We start from the raw sequence: 22,227 nt of genomic DNA, 5'->3' as shown, positions 1-22,227 counted from the left end.
AGACTGATTACCGGTACGGATCTTTGTTGCGGTATTTTACACCGAAAAGCTAACGTTTGCATATACGTTTCGTAGAATAACGAATGGTGATACTCTACAGTAGTTATAATGTAACACAAAATCTGTACACACAATAAAATATTCATTTTCCCGATGTTCAACCGTTCACACCAAATGCAGAAGTACGAATAAATTTATTGTCGTTAGCAGACGACTAAGACGCCCCTCGCGAGAAATTTTAAAAACAAAGAACTAAGATCATTTTTGTTTAAACACTCTCCTCACCATTTGCAACATAATCTGATAGTAGATAAATCTATTACCACATCATGTCGCGGGCCTTGGAACCACTACATTCAATAAATGTAAAAAAATATCGTTTTTTTTTGTTTAAAAAACAATAATTAGTTACAAATTTATTGATGGGGGTTTAAAGTGTTTTTTGTTTTGTGTATGTATGTGTAATTTTGTGTTGTTTGTTTAATGTGTTGTCCTGAAAAGGACAGTTTGAATAGCTACCTGGTATTATTCGAATACCACATCGAAGGCTTTTCCGATGCGTCCTTTGAAGACGAGTTTAAGTTTCATTTCCATTATTGTGTCAAATTCGTCCTCTTTCACTGTTTCCGCAAACCTTCTCGGCAAGTAAACATTGAACATCGTTTCCTCACCATCGCGTAAACGACACACGATACCTTTTCCATACCGCGTTGCAATTTTTCTCAACCATACAACCTCGTACGGTTTCCCAATTGTTAGATCACCAACGCTCTTCGTCTCTAGGTTGGTTGCAACCAGACGCTTATTCAATTGGTGAATAAAATTGTTTCTACCGTCAGTCATTATGGTGTTGTTATTTCTTCAAACGTTAGCTCTAGAATGAGACTAGGACGGTTACGAATGGCTATTTATACCCACAAATCTGCTTATCAACATCCGCATTCGGTATTTCAAGAATCGACGAATAATATTAATTTTAATTTTTTATCAAAGCGATAAATAATTCCACGAATTGTATTTATTTTAATTTCTTATCTACTAACCACATCCGGTCGAGCCAATTATTTTTTTCCTTATCAACGCGATAAATAATTTTTTTCTTTCCAAACCACAAGCCAATTATTTTTTTGTTCTTATCGACACGATAAATAATTCCACGAATCGTATTTATTTTAATTTCTTATCTATAACTTGCGTTCAGTCGTATCAATTAAAAATTACTTTTATCACGTTCACTGAGAGATGGTCCACTGAACGCTGTTCACAATGGATCTTGTTACCGACGAGCAATTTATATTGTACGACATAGAGTGCGATAATAAAGAAAATATCGATCCAAATATTGGTGAGAATTTTCAGTATTTACAAACTTTAACAAACAATAATAATAATCAATACCGAAGACCTATAAAAAAAAGAATAAAGCAAAAAAGACTGTTACACAAAATTATAATTATGTACATTTAAGAATTTAATTGATTTAAAGCCTCTCGAGTAAAGGTACATTCGCGTTGTGAGAGGATGAGAGAAATTTTATAAGTCTCTTAAAAACCTTTACCACCACCACAAAAAATACATTTGTTCGAGTTGCGTTTCCACACCACCCAAGAGGTAGCAACTGCAGCGCGTTGAGTTTTTTTTATGCGAGTGATATCTCTCCCCAATAGGCCTACAAACACTCGTGCAAAATTTTACAAACTTATTTTTATATCCTCGTTGAACTCGTCAACGTCACCGTTGGCGAGTTTTTTCTTTCCATAATAAGTTAATTTCATCGAATGATTTTTTACAACGTTCAATTCATCGTCGGTAAATCTGTTTGTATACGTCTTTGGTAATAAGGTTTGAAAGCTGTCCGGTTCATCCGATTCGCTGTCGAACAATATTACGCAAATACGGAGTTCGCCGTATTGAGTAAATATTTTTCTCATTTCCAACAGTACGTAGCTCACACCGATATCAAGATCGGTCAACCTCTTGAACGGTATCTTCTTTAGAAAACAATATTCATCGTTGAAAACGTTAATAAATGCTACGGTGTCCATCTTAACATTCGCAGTGCTCACACTCGAATGGGAATTGCAATTGTGATTTACCTTCTTACCCCCTATTTCCATGACAATTTTGCAAAACAACCGATAGAGTTCGTTACTATCGATAACTGTACAGGCGAACGGACTTTCCCATAACACTTCGTATTTATTTGCACGTACCATAGCGTGCATTCTTTTCACGTTTTCAATAATCAATTCGCACGAACATAAGTATTCTGGTAGACCACGAACGCAATAGTCGAATTTCTTACAATCGAAAGCATGTATTTCATCATTAACATCGTAGTAGGTGGTAAGCATCATAAAACAATATTTGCAAATATACGATGCAATAAACCTCAATTCGTTTACCGCATCGCTAAACGTTTTCATCGCTACTATATCGGGTCGTCACTATAGTGAATATAATGTCTACACCAGCCGTCTACAGTTTCTATTTTTAAACTGTCTAAATATTCTTGTAAACCGTCGTGAAGTTCAGCGTAAGTGGCGTCGTAATTGAAAACCACTCTAACCGTATTGAAACGGTGTATGTCTGCGGTAATACTTGTTGCGTGAGGAAACGCAGCAATTGTAAGTTTCATAAGATGACGCAACGTTCTTACGCGGCGATTCGGAAAAAATTAATCGTCCACACCGATGCGGCTATGTCAACGTCCATCGCTAAACTGCGGATGGAATTACACATCGGAAGGACTTTTAAGGAGAAAAAAAATGCAATAGGTTTACTATAAAACACTCTCCTCACCATTTGTAACACAATTGATAGTGGATAAATCCAATATCATATCGTGTCACGGGCCTTGGAACCACTACATTCAATAAATGTAAATAAATATCGTTGTTTTTTTTTTAATTCAAAAACAATAATTAGTTACAATTTATTGTATGGGAGTTTAAAGTGTTTTTGTTTTGTCTACGCGTGTAATTTTGTGTTGTTTGTGTAATGTGTTGTTGTCCTGAAAAGGACAGTTTGGGAAAGACGGAGAGGTGACTAGTTGAAATAGATTTTTATATAGCCAGTCACCGCTTGTCTACACATCCCACGTGGAAGGTTGTGTTGTATTAAATACCGTACACAATCTATGCAGAATGTGTGACCGCACGGTAGTATCGTTGCTCCTACACGTGCAATCAGACATATTTTACATCGCAGTGTACTGGTCAAATCTTCATCCCGTATAACACCTCGTTCTACTGCACATTTCACATTTCTTAATGCCTCACTAAGCGATTCTAAAAAGGGTACATCTGCACCCTTCACACTGGAGATACTGCGCACCAAGTTTCTAATGCTGGTAACCACTCTTGCTTTAGCAAGTTCGAATGATGTCGATGTTCTCTCACCCATGTTCGTCTGATGTGCAGGTGTGTTGTGAAATGAATGTTGTAGTGAGCAGAGCGACAAATATATATACCTTATCAGTGCGACTGTTATGGACTGTACTTCCTGTTATTTCCCGCTTGTTATTTTAAATTAAAAAAAAACGGTTACGTTTACACACCACCCACGACGTAGCAACCGTGGCGCGTTGAGATTTTTTTTTTTTTACATGAGTGAAATCTCTCCCCAATAGGCCTACTGTAAAACACTCGAATCTTTTTTTATATTTTTTTTAATTTTTTTTTGTAAATGTTTGCAAGTGATTCAGTGCAAGCATAAATAATATTCCTGGCATAAAACCAAGATGGAAGGCAATAACTATAATTGAGATCTCTAACCAAAGATGTTGATTCATCAACATCTTGCAGCAGACAGCTCTACAGCGGTACTCGACGTGGAACAACATGTTCAAACGAAAGCGGAACGTTTTCCTTGATGCAGTTTTGACAACGAGTTGAGTGGTGATGCACATCTATCCTTTCGTTACACCAACAACATTTTACACACAATTCGTTGAAGGAATAGTAATAACCGTTTTTTGCCAATTCCTCTTTGTTTTCCGCGTTTGTGTTCGCAAACGATCGCAATCGATCGGCTTCTCTCACCAGATCCAACGGCTTTTTACACATCTTCAACCACTCCATGTAGAAACAACCGGTTTGTAACGCACATTTTCCACTCTCCTTGTGCGTGTGGTACAGACAATTTACGATATAATTTGAATTCGTTATGAAACCGTCGCAAAAATTCCACTTTCTCCAGCCCTTTTGTGTGTATTGTGGCAAACTGCGAACATAACGCCTTCATGATATCGTCGTTGTGTACGACTTCGCCGTAATTCCAATCGATTTTGTGAAGATTCCTCTCCAACCATCCGGCCATCCGTTTGTATTTAGATGTTAACTCAGACTTTGGGTACGGTGATCGAAAGTGAAGAACCATATAGTTTCCATCACCGACAACAGCAAGTTCTTTAACTATAAACTCACCTCGTTTGCCGAGAAAGCCGTGATACTCGATAACTCCTTCCATGACGATCGCTCATCCGTGTATGAGGATGGCGATATGTAACCACCGGCGATGTCTATGAAATCACAATGTTGGTGGGGGATGTCCCTTCGTTCTCCTCCCCCTTACCCACCTTCTTTTTGTCCTTCTTCTTCTGCTTCTTATTGGTCTTGGTCTTTGTGATCGTTTGTTCAACTGAGGAAGGTTTATCATAAGATTTTTTACGCGGATTTCTCCTTTTGCGGATCTTCGTTGGTTTCGATTTAACCTCCTTCTCAGTCGGTTTCGTAACTTCAGGATGGTGATCGATGTTATGCAAAGAATCGTTCATGAATAGAAACGATTAAACGTCGTCTGGCAAATAAACACCACTTCCTTCCATGACGGATGCTCAACAACTACTGATTTGTGTACGCAGTCGGATTAAGCCTTTTTATACTTTCAAAGTAGAAGTGGTGGAGGTTACCTCCTCCACCTTTTCTTCTTCTTCCTCGTTTAGAGGACCATCATAGTCAGCATCATCATGTGCATGTAACGTTATGTAACGTAATGAGATATTGGTAGCGTTTACCTTTGGTAACACTGTTGTCTTCGCTGAAGGTAATGATGATTTTACATTCACTATGGTTTTCCTCTTCAATGCGGTTTTGTCAATGTTTACCTTTGGTAACACTATTGCTTTTTCTGAAGGTGACGATGAAGTGTTGTTGCTAACTACGCCAGCAGACACGTTTTTTGAAGATGATGGTGATACTGTAGCGTTGTAAAAAATGGACAAAACCTCCACAGACGATGAATTACACCATACTAACGGTATGTTAACCGGCGATTGTACACAAAAAGTCACTCTACACCGTATCGGTTTCATCGTGGTACAAGATGCATGCGAAAAATCGCCCAGTAACAGTGTTACGATTATTCCAACTGCAATACCCGTTTTAAATACACTAAATGTTATCAGCCATTTCGTAAACTGTCGCCACGTTGGCAATATTTGCTTTTTACGTTCCTCTCCCCGTCCACCACCTAATTGATCGATCTCAAATACCTCCCGCATTACATAAGTTTTTTCACTATTCCAGTGAGCGGAGTGTATGTGACGATGCTATCATGTATAATGAGACAGTAGGCAGTCGTCGCTGGTATATTGTTTTTGGTATCGAAATCGATACGTACATCTACTGTTCCTGTTTTAAGCCATTCGTTCTGACGGGAAGAGTCGATAACTATTAACGGTACACTGGTCTTGAAATCCGCCAAACTGTAAGCGGGACATTCGTCCTCCGGTTTGTTATAATAGGCGGACCGAAAGCTGGCGAACATTTCATACATCATATTCACATCTCCCTGTAGATTGTCGTACGGATAGTACTGCGAATTCAAATACAGACGAACGTTTACCAACTCGCACATATCGAAAATCGTCAATGATTTTGTAGCTTTATCCTTTCTGTCCGTCTTTAAACCGAATATCACGTATCTCGGTTTCTCCGTTTGCGCACATGTTTTTACCGTCCATGAATGTATGTTTGTTTGTGGTAGAGCCGGATATTCGTGGATCTGCCATGTACGAAAAGCAATCGCTAACGGTCTATCTCGTTCTACGACCTTCAATAATTGCAATCGCATCGTATCGGCAACGCGAACATACGGAATTTTCCACGCTATCTTAGTCACTTTCAACTTGGAATCAGGTGCCTCTTTGGAAGACACTAATGCGTTCACATCGCTGGAAGATCTAAGCAAGACCAATTTTTGTTTGACGTTCAACATTATTTGTTTGTAGTTTTCGGCGAAACCCATCAGCATACGCAGCGGTACGTAGAAACAAAATCTTCCAGTGGTTTCATCTAAATCGAACTTATCCGAAGCTTTGAACTTCCACCCGAAATTTTCCAAAATATTTTCTTCGCTTTTACGCAACGAAAGAATATTCTTTATTGTTGTCGTTATTCCTAACTTTTGTACGCGACGAATTTCCGCGCCGTCTATCTCGTATCGTATCTCCTCGAAGAAAAACGGTATCGCGTTGTTGGTTAAACACGATTCCGTTGCCTTTTTATCGCCTGCTTTAGTAGTTAACGCACCTTCGACCATCAAATAGCTTTTATGCGGTAACGTGTACACATCTTGTTGGTGTATCGGAATCCGGATTTCATCGTTGTTGTTGTAAGTCGACGAAGCGTACGGTAGATGGGTATGATATTCGTACTGTGTGATCGTGTTGTCGAACGAAACACTTTCACCGACGTCCAACATATTCGCTCCTATCGCTGCCATTACGATTCACCAAAACTGTAAAACCAAGTTTTCGAAGAAACAACACGTTACGCGATGTTAACGCTTTGGTGTTTGCACATAGACTGATCGGTTTGCGTGACGTTTCGCTACTAGTACCAGCGCTATTGTATATTAACCCCATTTATTGGGCTTCCTTTTACTTCGTTTTCCTTTGTAAATGCAATCTCACCGTAACGGTTTCACCGCGAATGTTTATCGGTTTTCCGTCTTGATCGGTAAACTTTATGGCGATCTCGTCTAAGCTCTTCGTATTCACCGGTAGATAGATTATATTCTTCGGCGATTCGATTATTTTGAAACCAGGTGGTACGCTTAGCGTGAATTCGTGCAACACGTGTCCCTCTGATCCGTTCGTATAGGAGCCTCGTATAAGGTTGCATTCGACCCGTACGGTGTTCACGTTGTTAATGGCAACTGGCTTCGAGGACTCGTGCCATATATTCGCCGTCAGATTAGTTTTCTCGAACCCCAACAACAGTGCTAAACTATCCTTTGATGTCAAATCGATCGCGGCACTGCATTAAGTTCGCATTTTAACGTGTTGTTATTCGGAGCATAAGTAAATCTATTTTGCTTTTGTCTTTGAGTTCATCGCTCAAGCGTTTGGCGATATCATCCACTTCGTACGATCCGGTCGCTAGTGTCAGCTTAATCGGTTTCTGAGGTTTCTTTCGTACAACAGTAAATGTGTTGTTGATTCCCTCTTCGACATTTGGAATCGAGTTGTATGTGGTTAAGTTTATCAACGCCAATTCCCAATCGCCATCAGACAAGTCCAATGGCGGAAAGAATGTAGCGTGTAAGAACGACGTATTTCCACTTATGCAGAACATGTTTACCTGTAGGCTGACGAATCACGACTGAGAAATTCAAGACATAAATGACCGCAGATAACCGTGTTTATACTCTGTCTGGCGTTATAATTGAAATTTATAATCGAATCGAGTGGAAAATAACGCATCAATTCGTTAGGTGGACGCAGATTACCGAAACGATCGAAATAGTCCACCATCCGTCCACGTTTTCTATAACATACCCAGTGTGTTCCATGACCTGCGGTCAAGATTAACAATCGCAGTTTCGTTAGTCTTCGGTTGTGTGGGTAATGCGTCCAACATGAAGACCCCTCTAAAATCTGCTAATTTAGTCTTCCCGCCTACCACATTAGTTCTATGTTCGATAGCGGTCGCACTGGTATTCCCTTTATTGGAGACAACGACGACGACGACGTTTTTTTTTACCGCCCATCCCCGATCCGGTCAAAGGGTTGGGCTTAAGGTATAATCCCCGCCCTGCAGTGCCCGCTTTTCGTTTCATCATTTCGACAAGGCGTTTTATATTATTCCTTTTTGATCGTCTTCTTCGTCTTCGTACTCTTCCACCGCCAAACTTTGCTTTTAACTTCATCGCGTTTGTAACCGCCAATGCCGTAGCTTTTTCCGCGATACTCGAATCCTTAGCTTTAACTCTTTCCCAAGCGCTCTCGGCTAATTTACGATCTGCTGCCGCTCTTCTTTCGTTATCGCTGTACGTTGCGTATGCGATATCGTGTTCTTTACAAGCGGCGTCCAACTTGTTTACACCGGGATCGCCTCTCTTTAATCCTTTTTTTTTTTTTAAATTCGTTCCCGGTCCGCAGTACTGATATCCCGGAATATGTAACTCTATCGGTAGTAAATCGACCCCCTTTATTTACAACCGTACCCACAACCTTTTTGACGCCTTTTAATGCTTTATCGCCAATATAAGATCCCACCGCTCCTGCAGCTAGAGTTTTTAACAGTCCACCGCCTCGTTTAAGACTGGCTATTCGTTTAGATCTTCTCACCTTACCCTTTCGAACAGGAGAAGAACGTTTTGACCTCCTCACTCTTGCCATGTCGGACTGACAATGAGCTTGTTAACTACATTCCACCATCTTACATTGGATCCGTGTTCGGCAATCGTACCATATTTTTATTCACATCATCCGAGACCGGGGGACGTATCATATTTTTATTAACATCCTCATTCTTCAATGTCTTATCAGTGATCGGTGGACGCACCTTATATTTTGTCACATCCTCGTTCTCCATTGTATCTTTACTACTTAGATTTGTGTTTGCAGAATCGCTTTGGTGATGATTGTCAGCGGTTAGTACACTCATAAGCGTTTGTTGATTTAAGTTTCTGTTAGCGTTGTCGTTAATGTTTAATAGAAATTTGTAGAACCTAAATAGTGTGTCATCGTTATATCCCTTAGTCGTAGTAATCAATTTTTGTATATGTTATTCCATATCGTCCACGTAGGACTTTGTTGCGACGTCCGTCTTTTCGACAGGATCACCGACTCTACATAATCGCTTATTTTGATAATTAATTGCGTTGTCATCATCTTTAAAACTCTTCGCTAAGAATACACGATTTAGATCGCTATGCATTACGTACTCTTCTACCAAAGTTTTCTTCAATTGACCCCTCATTATATCGACATATCCTTAAGTCGCGAGGTCAGTACACTGAACAGGTGCCTTGGCGTTTGTTATCACACTTTTTTGGATATCCACAACACCGTCTTTACTCGTTAAAATCCCATTTGTCACTTTGTCTACGTATGACTTTGTAGTGAGATCCGTGCTATTAATTGGTGCACCAGCATTTGCGATAACGCACCCTCTCGCGTTAATTGTCTCATTTTTACCGAAAAGGTTTTTCCGTAAATAGTCGACAGTTACGGCGTCTGTTTTTACAATTGGATCGGCGATATCGAACAATCGCCTCTTTGAAAAGGAGAGTGCGTTGTTGTCCATCGGTGAAACCGTCGGTAAGTATTTATTATTCAATTAGCTTTGCTTTACGAACATTTTCTTAACGTGACCGATTGTTGCACCATCATCATCTTCAACAGGCGGTCCGACGTTGCACAAACGTCTTTTTTTGAAATCGGAATCTCCATCGGCGGTTTTGTCAAACGTTTCGACAATCCGAGTTGGTGGTGGTTGGGCGGTTGCACTCCCAACGCGAGAACGTCCGAACTTGTCGATACTCATCTTCAGACTGTTTAAAATAAAAGGTTCCCTGTACTACCCTCCTTTATGTATCCGCCTTCTTGTAGTTCTTCTATGATCGAAACTATTTCGTTATTATGACCGGTATGGCCCGCACGTTTCGGAGCCAATAAAAGTCGCAGTCTGTCGCACAGATTCGGATCGTCCCAGTAAACGTAATCCGGTCTAACTGTTTTCTTCGCTCATCAACAGACCCGATCCGGTTACTGGACTTTCGTCGTCATGACCGCTTTCCGACGAAAGGTGCGTACGAGGAAACAGTCTTTTGATAATATTCTTGTACTTTAACGATCGACTGGAAATTATGCGACCGGTATTTTGACTTTTATGCGCCTCAGTAGTTTCTAATATTTTCTTATAGTTATTTAAATCTTTGGTTGTATAATCTACTGGCTCATTCAAAAAAATCAATTGATATAAACCTTTGGAACCGCTATACGTCTTGTTGTCGATAACTATTTTATTTCCTTTGAACTGGAGTGGTTTTGTTCCAATCATCCATTGATCGTCAATGTTTTTAACTCCGTAGACGTTGTCTATTTTTTTACCTTTATCCGTTACGGTAAGATCCAAGAAGTGTTTTGCACGAAAACCCATCGTTTTCGGTGTCGACGGGTCTACAGGTTTCACGAACTGTTTTTCCGACGTCGGTGTTTTAAAGATAACATAACTGTCGGTGTCTCTTCCACCACCTCCTCCTCCTTTTCACCCACTCCATTTGCATTCTCTTCTTGTTCTTTTTTTACATCGTACTTTTGTTTAAACGATTGATTAAGTTCTCGGAGCGGTTCGACAATAGGCTTAAATTGCTTTTCAAAAACTTGTTCCGATTCCGTTATTCCTTGTGTAATAGCGCGATGTTTTCGTTTAATCGAATCTCGTATTCTATCGATTTCCATTCCCAACTTCGCAGACGACGACGACGAGGATGGCATATCGACCTCGTTCTTGTTCGACATCGTGGTTACGAATGATCGGAAAACAGTCGATCACATCACCATCCTAGTTCCACCGATCTAAAGAACACTGCATGTTTTTTGGTTCTGCGTAGGAAACGTATAACATCGATTAACGAAACATTTATTCTCACCGGACGACGATTGGTATTGCACAATTCGCGGTAATATTGTGTCACACCCTGATCGATAGACGGTATCATGAGTTTCGTGCTTGTGTTTTTAAAGACAACAGCCCTTTTTACATTTCCAACCCGAAGCGGAATATCCACAACCGTTGAGTGATCGCGTTGTGGTACCTTTGTCAAGTACCGTGTGGAAAGTCGTCTGATCGGATGACGGTCACCTTCCGAATGTAAATGCAACAGATAGCTATTCAACAACCAAAATTCGTCCGGTTTCGCTCCTGCATATTCGCACCACTTTCGCAGCAGATCTTCGTTTTGGATTTCAAACAATTCGCGTCGTTCGTTGTACCTCAATCCGAACGAATCGGCGTATAATCGCAACGTAGGTAGCGCTTCGTTTAGAAACTCGCCAGAAAAGAGCGCTTGCGCCCTGTTCACGATGTCGAACGGTAATCCTCCTCGTCTTATCGGTAATGTTTCCGGTACGTCGTCGGTAAATTGTACTCCGTAAGCCGTGTCCACAAAACATTTTCTACCGTATGATAACGCTAAGCGGTACAACGTTTTTGGCGACCTGATCGGAATAGTTCGTTCCGTGATCACTATACAGCATCTCGCTCCTTCTAGACGACTACTGTATTCCAACGTGTTCATGTAAACGTTTGTGTAGTCCATAGATGCGTGTCGGTTTCAAAGTTCCAATAAAGGCTTTTTGTACACGAGCGGAGAGGGTCTAAATCTTGAAATAAATTTCCATCCGTGTCGAATTGTGGTGTTGAACATGTTTTTATCGTATATTACCAGTTCGATTGGCATCTCGTATTTGTCACATTCGTCTAAAAATTTTAACCATATACGCTTATTGAAAATCTTACCTTCGCTAGTAATCATCAACAGAACGACCAACGGATAGTCACGATTCATTCTTTTTACATGTCGCCAGCATCGTCGGTCTTTATTTTCACAGTAGTTCACTTTACGACAGACGTAGTTACCGCAAAACTTCTGACGGTCGCTAAAATATTTGGAACACAAGTTGTTTTGCGGTTTTTGTCTAAAACGTATGGCGTTAGCGTACGGTGTTCCGTCCTCGTAGGTGTGTATGCTTGCCATTGTTACCGACTATCAACTGATCTCTTTTACAAAAACATCGAAGCCTACTCTATATCGTCCACCATCGATATCGCTCTCCTTATCCACAACCAAAAATCCATGAGGTTTTCTCCATGCAACACCACACAGACTTTTAAACCGATCGAATTTCATATCGGTATTTACATGATCTTGATATATGTGACGTAAGTTGAGATCGTCTTGTTTGAATATAAGAAGGAGATTTGCGTTTTCCCGTACAAGGTGCTTCCCGGCACTGGAATATGTCTGAGTCAAATAAAAGCTATCGATGTTGTTGTGTCGTCCCATCGCAAAGTACTTGCGAATATTATGTTGCTTTTCGCAAGCTACATCGTCGAAAATCATTATCGATTTCGGTTCCGCTTCGTCGGGTGCCATCACATGATCGTTTTCTGAGTATGCAAAAAAGCCGATCTCCGGGACACCAGTCATGACTTGTTCTAGAAACTTATATTTCGGTTGGTACAGCGATTTAGAAAACACGTAAATATTTCTGAATCGTAAACCGTCCGGTGAGAACACTAAGTTGAATAGGACATTTGTTTTTCCGCAATTAGACGGTCCGCAGAGAATACATCTAATTGTATTCGGTAGAATAGGTCCATGACGAGACCTTTTTCCCTCCACACCCGGCTGCTGTATAATCGTCGAAGTTTTCTAGCGTAATATTACCGACCTGTTGACGTTCCAACTTCATGTTTATGACTGATCGATTCACTACGCCAAATCCGCCTTATGTATCCAACTGTTGTGTTTTCCACGAACCCTTGCCACTTTACAAATAGCCTATCGCCTTTTCTTCGTAAGACTTTCTCGACTAAATACACATTATTTGTAACGTTAGTTTTAGTGAGCTCTTCAGCGTAAAATTTACCGCTCACCACCTCACCGTGAACATCAATCAACGTGTAAGTACAGGGACGCGTATTATCATGTACCTTATGTACGATAAATATTTCATTCGTCCAATTCGGTAGATATCCTTTGGCGAATGTCTTTAAATTTGCTTATACGCACTCGATCGCCGACATTGTATTTCGGTAAAGTAGGTTTTCGATAGAGTACCGTATTTAACCGCTGTAAAACAGCGGCTTGGTTTCGCTTATTTACATCTTTATTCCGATAGTGCGGTGACTGGTGTTGTTGTATTTTGCGATCAATTTCGGTAGTAATTCTAACCACCTGTAGGTTCCTTGTTCGGTAAATTTTCTCCACATCATCGTTTTCAGTGTTCGATTAAATCGTTGGACTATCGACGCTTTTTTATCCGAATGTGTGGAATAGTGATTTATATTGTACGACTCTAATAGTCGTTTAACCGACGGATTGTAGAACTCTTTACCCAAATCTGTTTGAAAATGTCGCATCTTGTGTTTATCCAATATGGGTTTGAGGGCTTTAGCGATCTCAATACCGGTTTTGGTTTTAATCGGTACGGCAAATGCTAGTTTAGAAAAACAATTTATCATCGTCATTATGTAACGATAACCATTGTTCGATTTAGCATACGGTATCATCTCAACAAGGTCAGCTTGATATAGGTCTGAAATATCTTTAAGTTCAACGCGTCTTGTGGGGTAGTTTCGACGCGCCTGTCGATGGAGCTCTTTAGCTATTGACGCCTTGACGTTCATTGTTGTACTGACCGTATTTCGTGTGTGTGTGTGTTTGGATAGGAATAGGAAGAAAAAAAAGGATCTTTATTTCTTTATTTTTTTTTAACCCGCCTCACCACTCTTATATCCCGGCCTTGGCACCGGCCGTATCGATAACAATGATAAATCATTAATCGATCTGCACATATGTGCAGATCGGTTAAAGATTTAATGTGTGATCGATTCGGGGGGTTTAGGGTGGTCCTGAAAAGGACCGTTTTACATAAAGTGTCGTTTTACATTTTAAACGGTTACCGAAAAAACGGACAAGATGGCATACGCTGTGTATGTTCCACATACGGATTGTCTGTCTCTTCCCATTTAAACAAACGTATACGACAATAGTCACATCTGACCATATCGTCGATACCTTCGTACCTGAATCCATGCATAGCTAGGATCAGGGGGAAAAGTAACGGATTGTCCATATGTGGCCATAACGGCGTATAATTCTTTTTGTTGCCGTTTCTAGTAACCCTGTAAAATGTATGGACTCTATCATAAAAAGAACGTTCCATTATGATTGAGTGTTAACGCAAGAATGAATAAAGTTTCGAATAATATTTTTTATCTCTTAAAAAATTAACTTGTTTTATTTTCCAATTATTTTTTATCTCAATGCAAGTTCCGAAAATAAAATGTATACAAAGAGTTGACTTTATAACCGCGATTAAATTATCTTATTCAATTTATTTTATTTTCCAATTATTTTTTATCTGAATGCAACTTCCGCTGATAAGTTATATAAAATTTAATTTATTTAATAATTATTTCTTTAAATTTAGTTTATTTTTGTAATTTTATTTATTGTTATGTGCAATAATTATTTCTTTATTATGAAATGCATTACGTCTCTCTCTCTCTCTCTCTCTCTCTGTTGATGATAATAATTATATTTATTTGTTATAAGAAGTTTTATCAAAACCGCATAGTTGTTATCGCTCACACTGCAGTTAAAATTGTATTTTAATAAAATTAATTGGTAACCGCGTACTTGTTATCGCTGACACTGCAATTAAAAACAGTACATAAACTAAACTGATAAGATTGCAGTTTACTTAATATTTCTTTTTGTATATATATATATATATATATATATATATAAGTATCAACGTTTCAAATGTCATCATTACGTATTGAGCAAGTATTCACAATGGCATATTATACGGTACAGCACGAAATTGATGAGTTGATGAGCGCCTTTCAAGACTTACTTGTGATTAAAGACCGCATATTGAGAGATATGTATGACCACAATGAAGTCGAACACGCGTCGAATGACTTGACGAATGGGATATTGAGGGCGAGACGACGGGCAATGAAATTAGTTGTTCGTTTCAACCACGATGCTCCACCACCACCATCATCACCGTCTCCATCTAACCATCCAGAGGAAGAGGCAGAATCCGATGGGTCCACAACAGATTTCAATCCGATCACCAACGACGACAACAACAGCAATAACAATGACAATCAGCCACCACAATCGCCATTACCAGATAATGAACTGCAAATAATACACGAAATTATCGATGGTGATAGTAGTCAGAGTAGCAGTAGTATCAATCATCGTGTTCGTCGTGGACATCAACGTCGACGTCGGCGTGTTCGGGTGTGTCGTCGACCGGAGGTCACAGACGTTGATGTTAATTCGACACCCCGTCGACCTTATTGTAGAACTCTAAGTAGAATTCTACAACAGGTTGACGCTAATAATTCAAGCCAGTCTTTTGAGGTCGATGATGGTAACCCGACAACCGACAGATGTCCGATCTGTAACAGAATCGGTTACTGTTGAGTTGTCGGGTTGCGGTCATCGATACTGCGAGGACTGTGTAAGAAAATTAGGAAGATATAGCAGGAATTGTCCCGTCTGTCGACGAGATATGTTGGGATACCATCGGATTAGAGAGGGAGACGACGACAGTAATTGATGTAAGTAAATATATTTTTTTTAAAAAGTCATTAATATTATTAGATATATACTTTATTTCATATATTTTTACATATTTTTTTTTTCATTTACAATAATTTATTACATAATGGTTTTATTTTAAATAAAAGAAAGGCAATATATATCCGCATGATAAAAAAAATTAACAATAGTCATGGTCCTGAGCTACTAGGGTTTCGTTTACGATTCTTGGACTACAATAGTCATGACTGTGGGCTATGAGCACTTCGTTTACGGTTCTTGGTCTCTTTTGCGGAGTGTTGTCGTCATTGTTGGGTGGGATTTTACGTTTCTTTTTGTTTATACTGTAATGTCCGTATGGAACTGTACTGATTTTATTTTCTAATATGTAACGTTTATCGTCGTAAGGTGAAAGTGATTTCTTTGACTTGTTAATAGAAAATATATTGTGCAAATTGCTTATGATGCCGTACGCGCTTGTATACGTTACGGAATCATTAAAAAGACTTTTTTGTACAGATCGTGTCTAAGATCCTTTGCAATGGATACTCTAGGAATACCCTTTGCAATGTTCTTCTCCTTCTTGTCGAATTCGAGAATGCTATACATCTTAGCACGAAGTCCGACAAATTCACGAATAGCTTTTCCATTCATCTCGTCTTTGAATTTACCAAGTCGTTTCTTATTACTATTAATAAAACATACGTGATCGCGAGGATAATCTGAAGTATCGAACCGATCGATATCGTGAAGAATATCGTTGTAAACGTTATCGGTCACGATATGATACATCAGACTGTCCGTATCGGTCATTAGAAGATTTATATTATGACCGTTCTTTTCTACCATGTAGTCATAGTGGAATTCGTACATGATCATTTTGCTAATGTCCAATACGGTAAATCCGATGTAGATCGGACGATTGAGAAATATCTCCGTTTTCTTCAGACTTACCCCAACGACATCCTTGTTATAGATGTACCAAGCCTTAACTCTCGGTTTTGCAATCACCTTATTCAATTTACGTTCGTTAGTAACCAGCTGGAAGTCTATTCTGTTTCGTACGTTTTCCAAGGACTTGCCGTACAACGCGTTGTTTATCAACTTAAAAAAGTCCTTTTCAAAACTGTTTCGTGCTTGTGCACGCTTTTCAGTATTAAAGTCGATGTACGGTTTCAACCAAGGCGATTGGGAGAATTCCAGAACTCTGTGAACGTTTTTCACTTTCAGTCCTAGTCGAGTATACAACTTTAGGTTTCTGTAATGTAAAACGTATTTTTGTTTGTCGTACAATGTTGTCATTAATTTCTTTACGGGACATCTCTTTATGTCAAATAGGGGGACAACATATCATCGGTTGGTACTAACCGTTCTGGTGCGAGAGGGTAATCCTTGTGACGATCGTGCAATTCTTGTGGATACTCAAGATCCACTTCCAAGATGTAGCCCTTTTCACCACGATCGTCAACGCTGTTAATATCGAGATTGTCAATCTCTTCAGTACTCAACCACCTAAATTTAGCGTGTGGTAAGGGCTCAACCATGGCTGTTCCGTAAAGATTCTTGCAATCGTAATATTGAACCCAGGATGTGGGTTCGGATGGGTCATACTGATCTGGAATGTTTGGATTGTTCACCTTGGCGTGTCTGGTTGAAATCATGGCTACACCGCCTCGTGTACCTTTTTCGACAAACAGATGCATATCTATGTCGGTCAACAGTTCCAATTTTTGTTGGGTAAATTTTAACATGGCATTCCACGTGAAATGGGGGGTGGAGTAAAAGTGACAGGGGTCCAAACCGTAATATTGCATAGACGTACTTCGGAAATTTTCAAAGACGTCTGCCAACAATAATACGTCGCTAAGAAGATAAAGATCGTGGTAATCGCCTAACGTATTGCAGTCAAACGTTTCCCACACGTTTTGAGCGTGGATGTAATCATCGTCCGTTATGTTCTCTCTTCTTACCGTACTGTAAAATGCCATCTGCTGTGGAAGTTGGGTTTCGAAAAACTTGTTTATATGGGTCATGTACTCGTACGGGTAAACGCCTTTACGGATTAAACAATCTTTTCTCGGGTAGCGGGTAACAGTTTGTGAGACGTTTAAATACGGTGTCTTTGTCCTGACAATCTTTTACTAGATTTTCCATAAGTTTTTCGAGCGACGACGAAAGGAATTGTAAAGAGTCCAAGAACCTCAACGGACCGCCGGACAGTGACTGTAATCGCTCGGACGTGTTGGCGATATAGTTTATTTTTACATCGTCCTTATATTTTCCCAAAGCTTGAACTATATGATGGCTATCGTAACCGCGAAGGTTATGAAAAAATACTGGAATATGCTCGGTGCGCTTACAATTTAAATTGCACTCGTTATGACATGCACCGAGAAACCCTCCTGTGGTATGCAAGTAATGACGTACACGGTCATCGGTCAACTCACAATGACAAAGAAAACACTCGGTAGCCCTTTGAAATGTTTCAGTGTCTTCGGGAGTCATCACCATCGGTTTTTCGGTAATCATAATTTTGTGCAATCTATCGGCGTGACCGAGCAATTCATCCAGCATCTTTTCAACGATATTTTCACCATCGGTTCTCGCTCGGTAGACTACAGGACCTTCACAAATCTCCCCTTCCTCGTCGACGATTACATAGGCGTAACCGGACGGAAGATGATGGGCTACCTTATCGGTAAAACTACTGTTTGGTTTAGGGGTGGCAGTGTCCATCGGATGTACAAATGATTCAAAGTCTGCATACACCGTATACGGAACGCGTAGTGTGGACGAGTAGTCCCTAAACTTCATCACGCATTCCTTTTCTTTAGCGGGATCGGGTACTCTTATCCTTTGGGCACCGTGTCGCTTACACTACATCAAATGTTGGTTTAGGTTTTGTGTAGCGACATGTGGGTCTGATGAACTGAAACGGTGCAGACAATACGGACAATATTGGCTGCTACCGCCATGTTTCGTAAGACCTGAAAGGAGGCGAGATAGCCCGTTCATACCAGGTTTGGTATTTATAAGGCAATAATGGAATTTATCTCTTGTCTCCCCTGCAAGCAGCAATAGGTGTATGCAGTGAATACGATCGCGGTTTTCGGTAACACGCACCGGGTACACGCGATCGTTATCCTCCTCATAGCCGTAGACATTGATGCTTATTGTGGGGTTCAACACCTCGAAGCGATCAATGTCTTTTACCTTTACTGGATATGATATCCCGTTCATGTTAATTTCATGTTCGTACCTTGCATACCAAACCGTTCTTTGGTGTTTGCCAGGTTGATTGTAGAAGTATGCTAGTACGGACCATAGGAAACATTTTTCATCATGCGGATTTTTTACATTAACTATTGCCTTTCTTTTTACAAGTTTTTTGGGTGTTTTTATAAATGAACTAGAGGCGCCATATTACGGACGGTAACGGATAATGTTTAAATCAATATAAATTATTTTACTCATTACCCACCCGCTGCCGTTGTTGATGAATTTGGTTAGTGTCTCTATAATCTTCTCCACAGATTCTATCACGATTCTTCAACAACGTCGGTGTTATCGTCCAAATTTATCACCGTTCTAGTTTTTCCATGCAAGTACAAATTGGTGAATGTTGTTTCTACTCCGTCTTCGAGATGTGTCTGTTTCATCAACTCAACATTTACAGCAACGTACCTGTAGAAACAGAATAATTTTAGTACATATTGACTACTTTTTTTAAAGATAAAAACAGTACATTTACAAAAAAAATTAACGTTTTTTTTAATTACCATTTTATGTTGCCATCAAAGCGTCTGCCTTCTTCCTTCAAACGATTCAGTCTTTTGGTCTGATACCGCAAAAGGGTTGAATGAAGGTACAATTCCTCAAAGTCAGACAGGTCCCATCGAAGACGGATGACGTTGTTATTTATTGCATGGATAACATGCAATGTTATCAGTGATACCATTTTTTTGTAATATCTGAAACAAATTAAAATAACATCTATCGTAACATTGTTTTTTTGTGTGTTTCAGTGAATAACAGAAGAAGACATTTTTTTTCATTATATATATTATTTATTTTAATTGTTTAAAAGTATTTTTATTGTATTTATTTTTTTTATATTTATAAAGTATTTTTATATTGTATTTATTTTTTTAAATTTAATTTAATAATTTATTTGATAATACCATACTCTCCCATTAGTATTTATTTTTTTTTAATTTATAACGTATTCTTTTAATTGTTTTTTTTTAATTTAATTAAAGTAAAACTTACCTTGCTAATTAGATGAAAATATAATGATCTCTCTCCAATCGATGTATTCACTTTTAATAACAGATTGCGAATGATGAAATCAAATATTCTCTCTGCGATCGATGTATTCACTTTCAATAACAGATTGCGAATGATGAAATCACACAAATTTTTTACTTATATACAAACACAACTGGATTTAACCGGTTACAACAACTCAAGACACTTTTGTATTAGTGACCCGATAACTATAAAAAAAAAAACATTTTCCTTATCGCATCCGCTCTTATTAGAGACGACGATCCAGTTCGCACGTACGCACTAACGGCTAGTGCGCATGCGCCGATTCGAATTCCAACGCTGCGATTGGTCAATCGGACAACTTTAGACCACGTCGGTCCCACAATTCTTCAGTCGAGCGCCGCATCTCGCACGGTAAACACCCTGCGTCACTCCGCTGACGCAAACACGCGCGCATCAGACACCGTCGCCACCGCCTCCCGGTGCACGATCTACGACGAGAACCTCTCTCCTTCGCGGTAACGCCTCCCGACGCTATCGCCTGGACGACCAGGATCATCCTCGAGGTACTACTTTTTTTTTATTCACTCTTGTTTATATATATGTGTGTGTGCGCGCGCGCGCGCGTGTGTGTGTGTACAGACTGAAGTGGCGTTAAAATTCACAGCTTATGTAGAACATTTTTCACTCATTACATCAGGGAGTCACCGCAGCCGATTGGTTTAAGGCGTCAGTCGGTCGCGTCCCGTCATGACCGGGTTCGAATCCTCTAGCCGACCGATTTTTTTTTCAATTTAAATATTATTTATTTAATTCAAACCAACCGCCACACAACAGTGCTACCAACCTTTGAAATATTACTGCAATAAAAATAAATCAAGTTGGCAACACTGACTGGCTACTGTCGCCAATGACGTCAAAATCCAAGATGGCCGACCACCGCCATCTTGAATTAATGACGTCAGTAGTGACGTTTCCAAAATGGCGGCCGTCCGCCATCTTGGATGACGTCACAAATGGCGACAGTACCACCATTTCCGTACTACTAATACACAAACTTTCTTTAAAATATGTAAAAAAAGAAAGGTTTATTTTTGGAATACGTATTGTTTTTGTCAGTTAACTTCAAAAATTATTGAACTGAAAATTTTATCATTTGCCTTCTGCTGGCTGCAATCAGATAATCATATCATAATAATTAAGAGAAAACAGAAAATCAGATTATTTTGCATATCAATACACCAGCAAATCAATTCATGTTGATCAAATAGTACCATACATAATGCATTGTAAATTCTGTAAAACCTCCAACATATTACTCTCCAGCTGTATCACTAATATTTACTTATGTCCACAACTGAAATTAACTAGATGGGGAGCATGTAAAGGCTTTGTCAGTCTCATTATTGTTGTAATGAAGTAGCTAAGGTAGATTATTAAGAATACTTTCAGAAATAATTTGAAAACCTTGTAAAAATTGTATATGTTGGTAGTTACCAAAGAGAACTACTTTAAAAGAAATATTTATCAAATAAAACTTGTAAATATACAGTTTTTATAAAAATAAATAATATATTTTAGGAACTTTTTGAAGCTACTGGTCTTATAATGCGTTTATGTATCATACTTAGTGTTTATCTTTTAAATGCTTAATTAATTTGTATTATTTTGTATTCTGTATTAAATAGATCTTTACTTTGTATTTTAGATCTTCAAAATGCTGGTGTTGAGTGTGTAACACTTGGGCAATACATGCAACCAACTAAACGTCATTTGAAGGTTGTTGAATATGTAACACCAGAAAAATTTAAACATTGGGAAGATGTTGGTAACAAACTTGGTTTTCTATACACAGCTAGTGGGCCTCTTGTTCGTAGTTCTTACAAGGCTGGAGAATTCTTTATAACAAGCATTTTGCGTAACCGAAAAGCTAGTGTTTCATAAATTTTTCTGTAAAAATTCCTTTTTTCTGAATTAATCTTGTGATTATGATCTGTATGAGCTTTATAATAGTGTATTGACTTTTATTTCATACTTATTTATTTTATTTATTGTTAATATTTTCAGATGATTTTAATAAATGTATTTGTTATTTGTTTTCTGGTATTTATTGTATAAAATTTGTTGATTTACAAAGACTCCTAGCAAAACATCTTCTTTGTTCTTAATGTTTCCCAGATAGAGCACTGCTGTTGTTGCAAGTCCAGATTCATTGAATTTCAGCCATTCCCCAGGCAACATTTCATATATGAATCATTTACCATTCTGTATGTAGGATCTGCATAATAGTAGAGAGTACTCCTTGAAAACTACCCTGATTTTAAAAGGGTTATTCCATTTTTATTCCACAAGGCCGGACTGAGCACTGTAGGTTGC

At 39.0% G+C, this 22,227-nt stretch overlaps 1 protein-coding gene across 1 annotated transcript in view; it reads left to right on the top strand.

The window, feature by feature from the left end:
* Nucleotides 1–21,957, top strand: part of Las (lipoyl synthase, mitochondrial) — a 58,510-nt gene extending 36,553 nt beyond the window's left edge. The window contains exon 8 of the mRNA XM_075378654.1: nucleotides 21,560–21,957. Within this exon, the coding sequence (XP_075234769.1) occupies nucleotides 21,560–21,795 (236 nt within the window). The 3' untranslated portion in view covers nucleotides 21,796–21,957. The remainder of the gene's footprint in view (nucleotides 1–21,559) is intronic.
* Nucleotides 21,958–22,227: the final 270 nt, after the last annotated feature.

This window comes from Lycorma delicatula, chromosome 11 (assembly GCF_047948215.1).
Source record: "Lycorma delicatula isolate Av1 chromosome 11, ASM4794821v1, whole genome shotgun sequence".
NCBI classification, from domain to species: Eukaryota; Metazoa; Arthropoda; class Insecta; order Hemiptera; family Fulgoridae; genus Lycorma; species Lycorma delicatula.
Note: the sequence above shows the minus strand (reverse complement) of the source record. Positions and strands in the feature narration are given on the sequence as shown.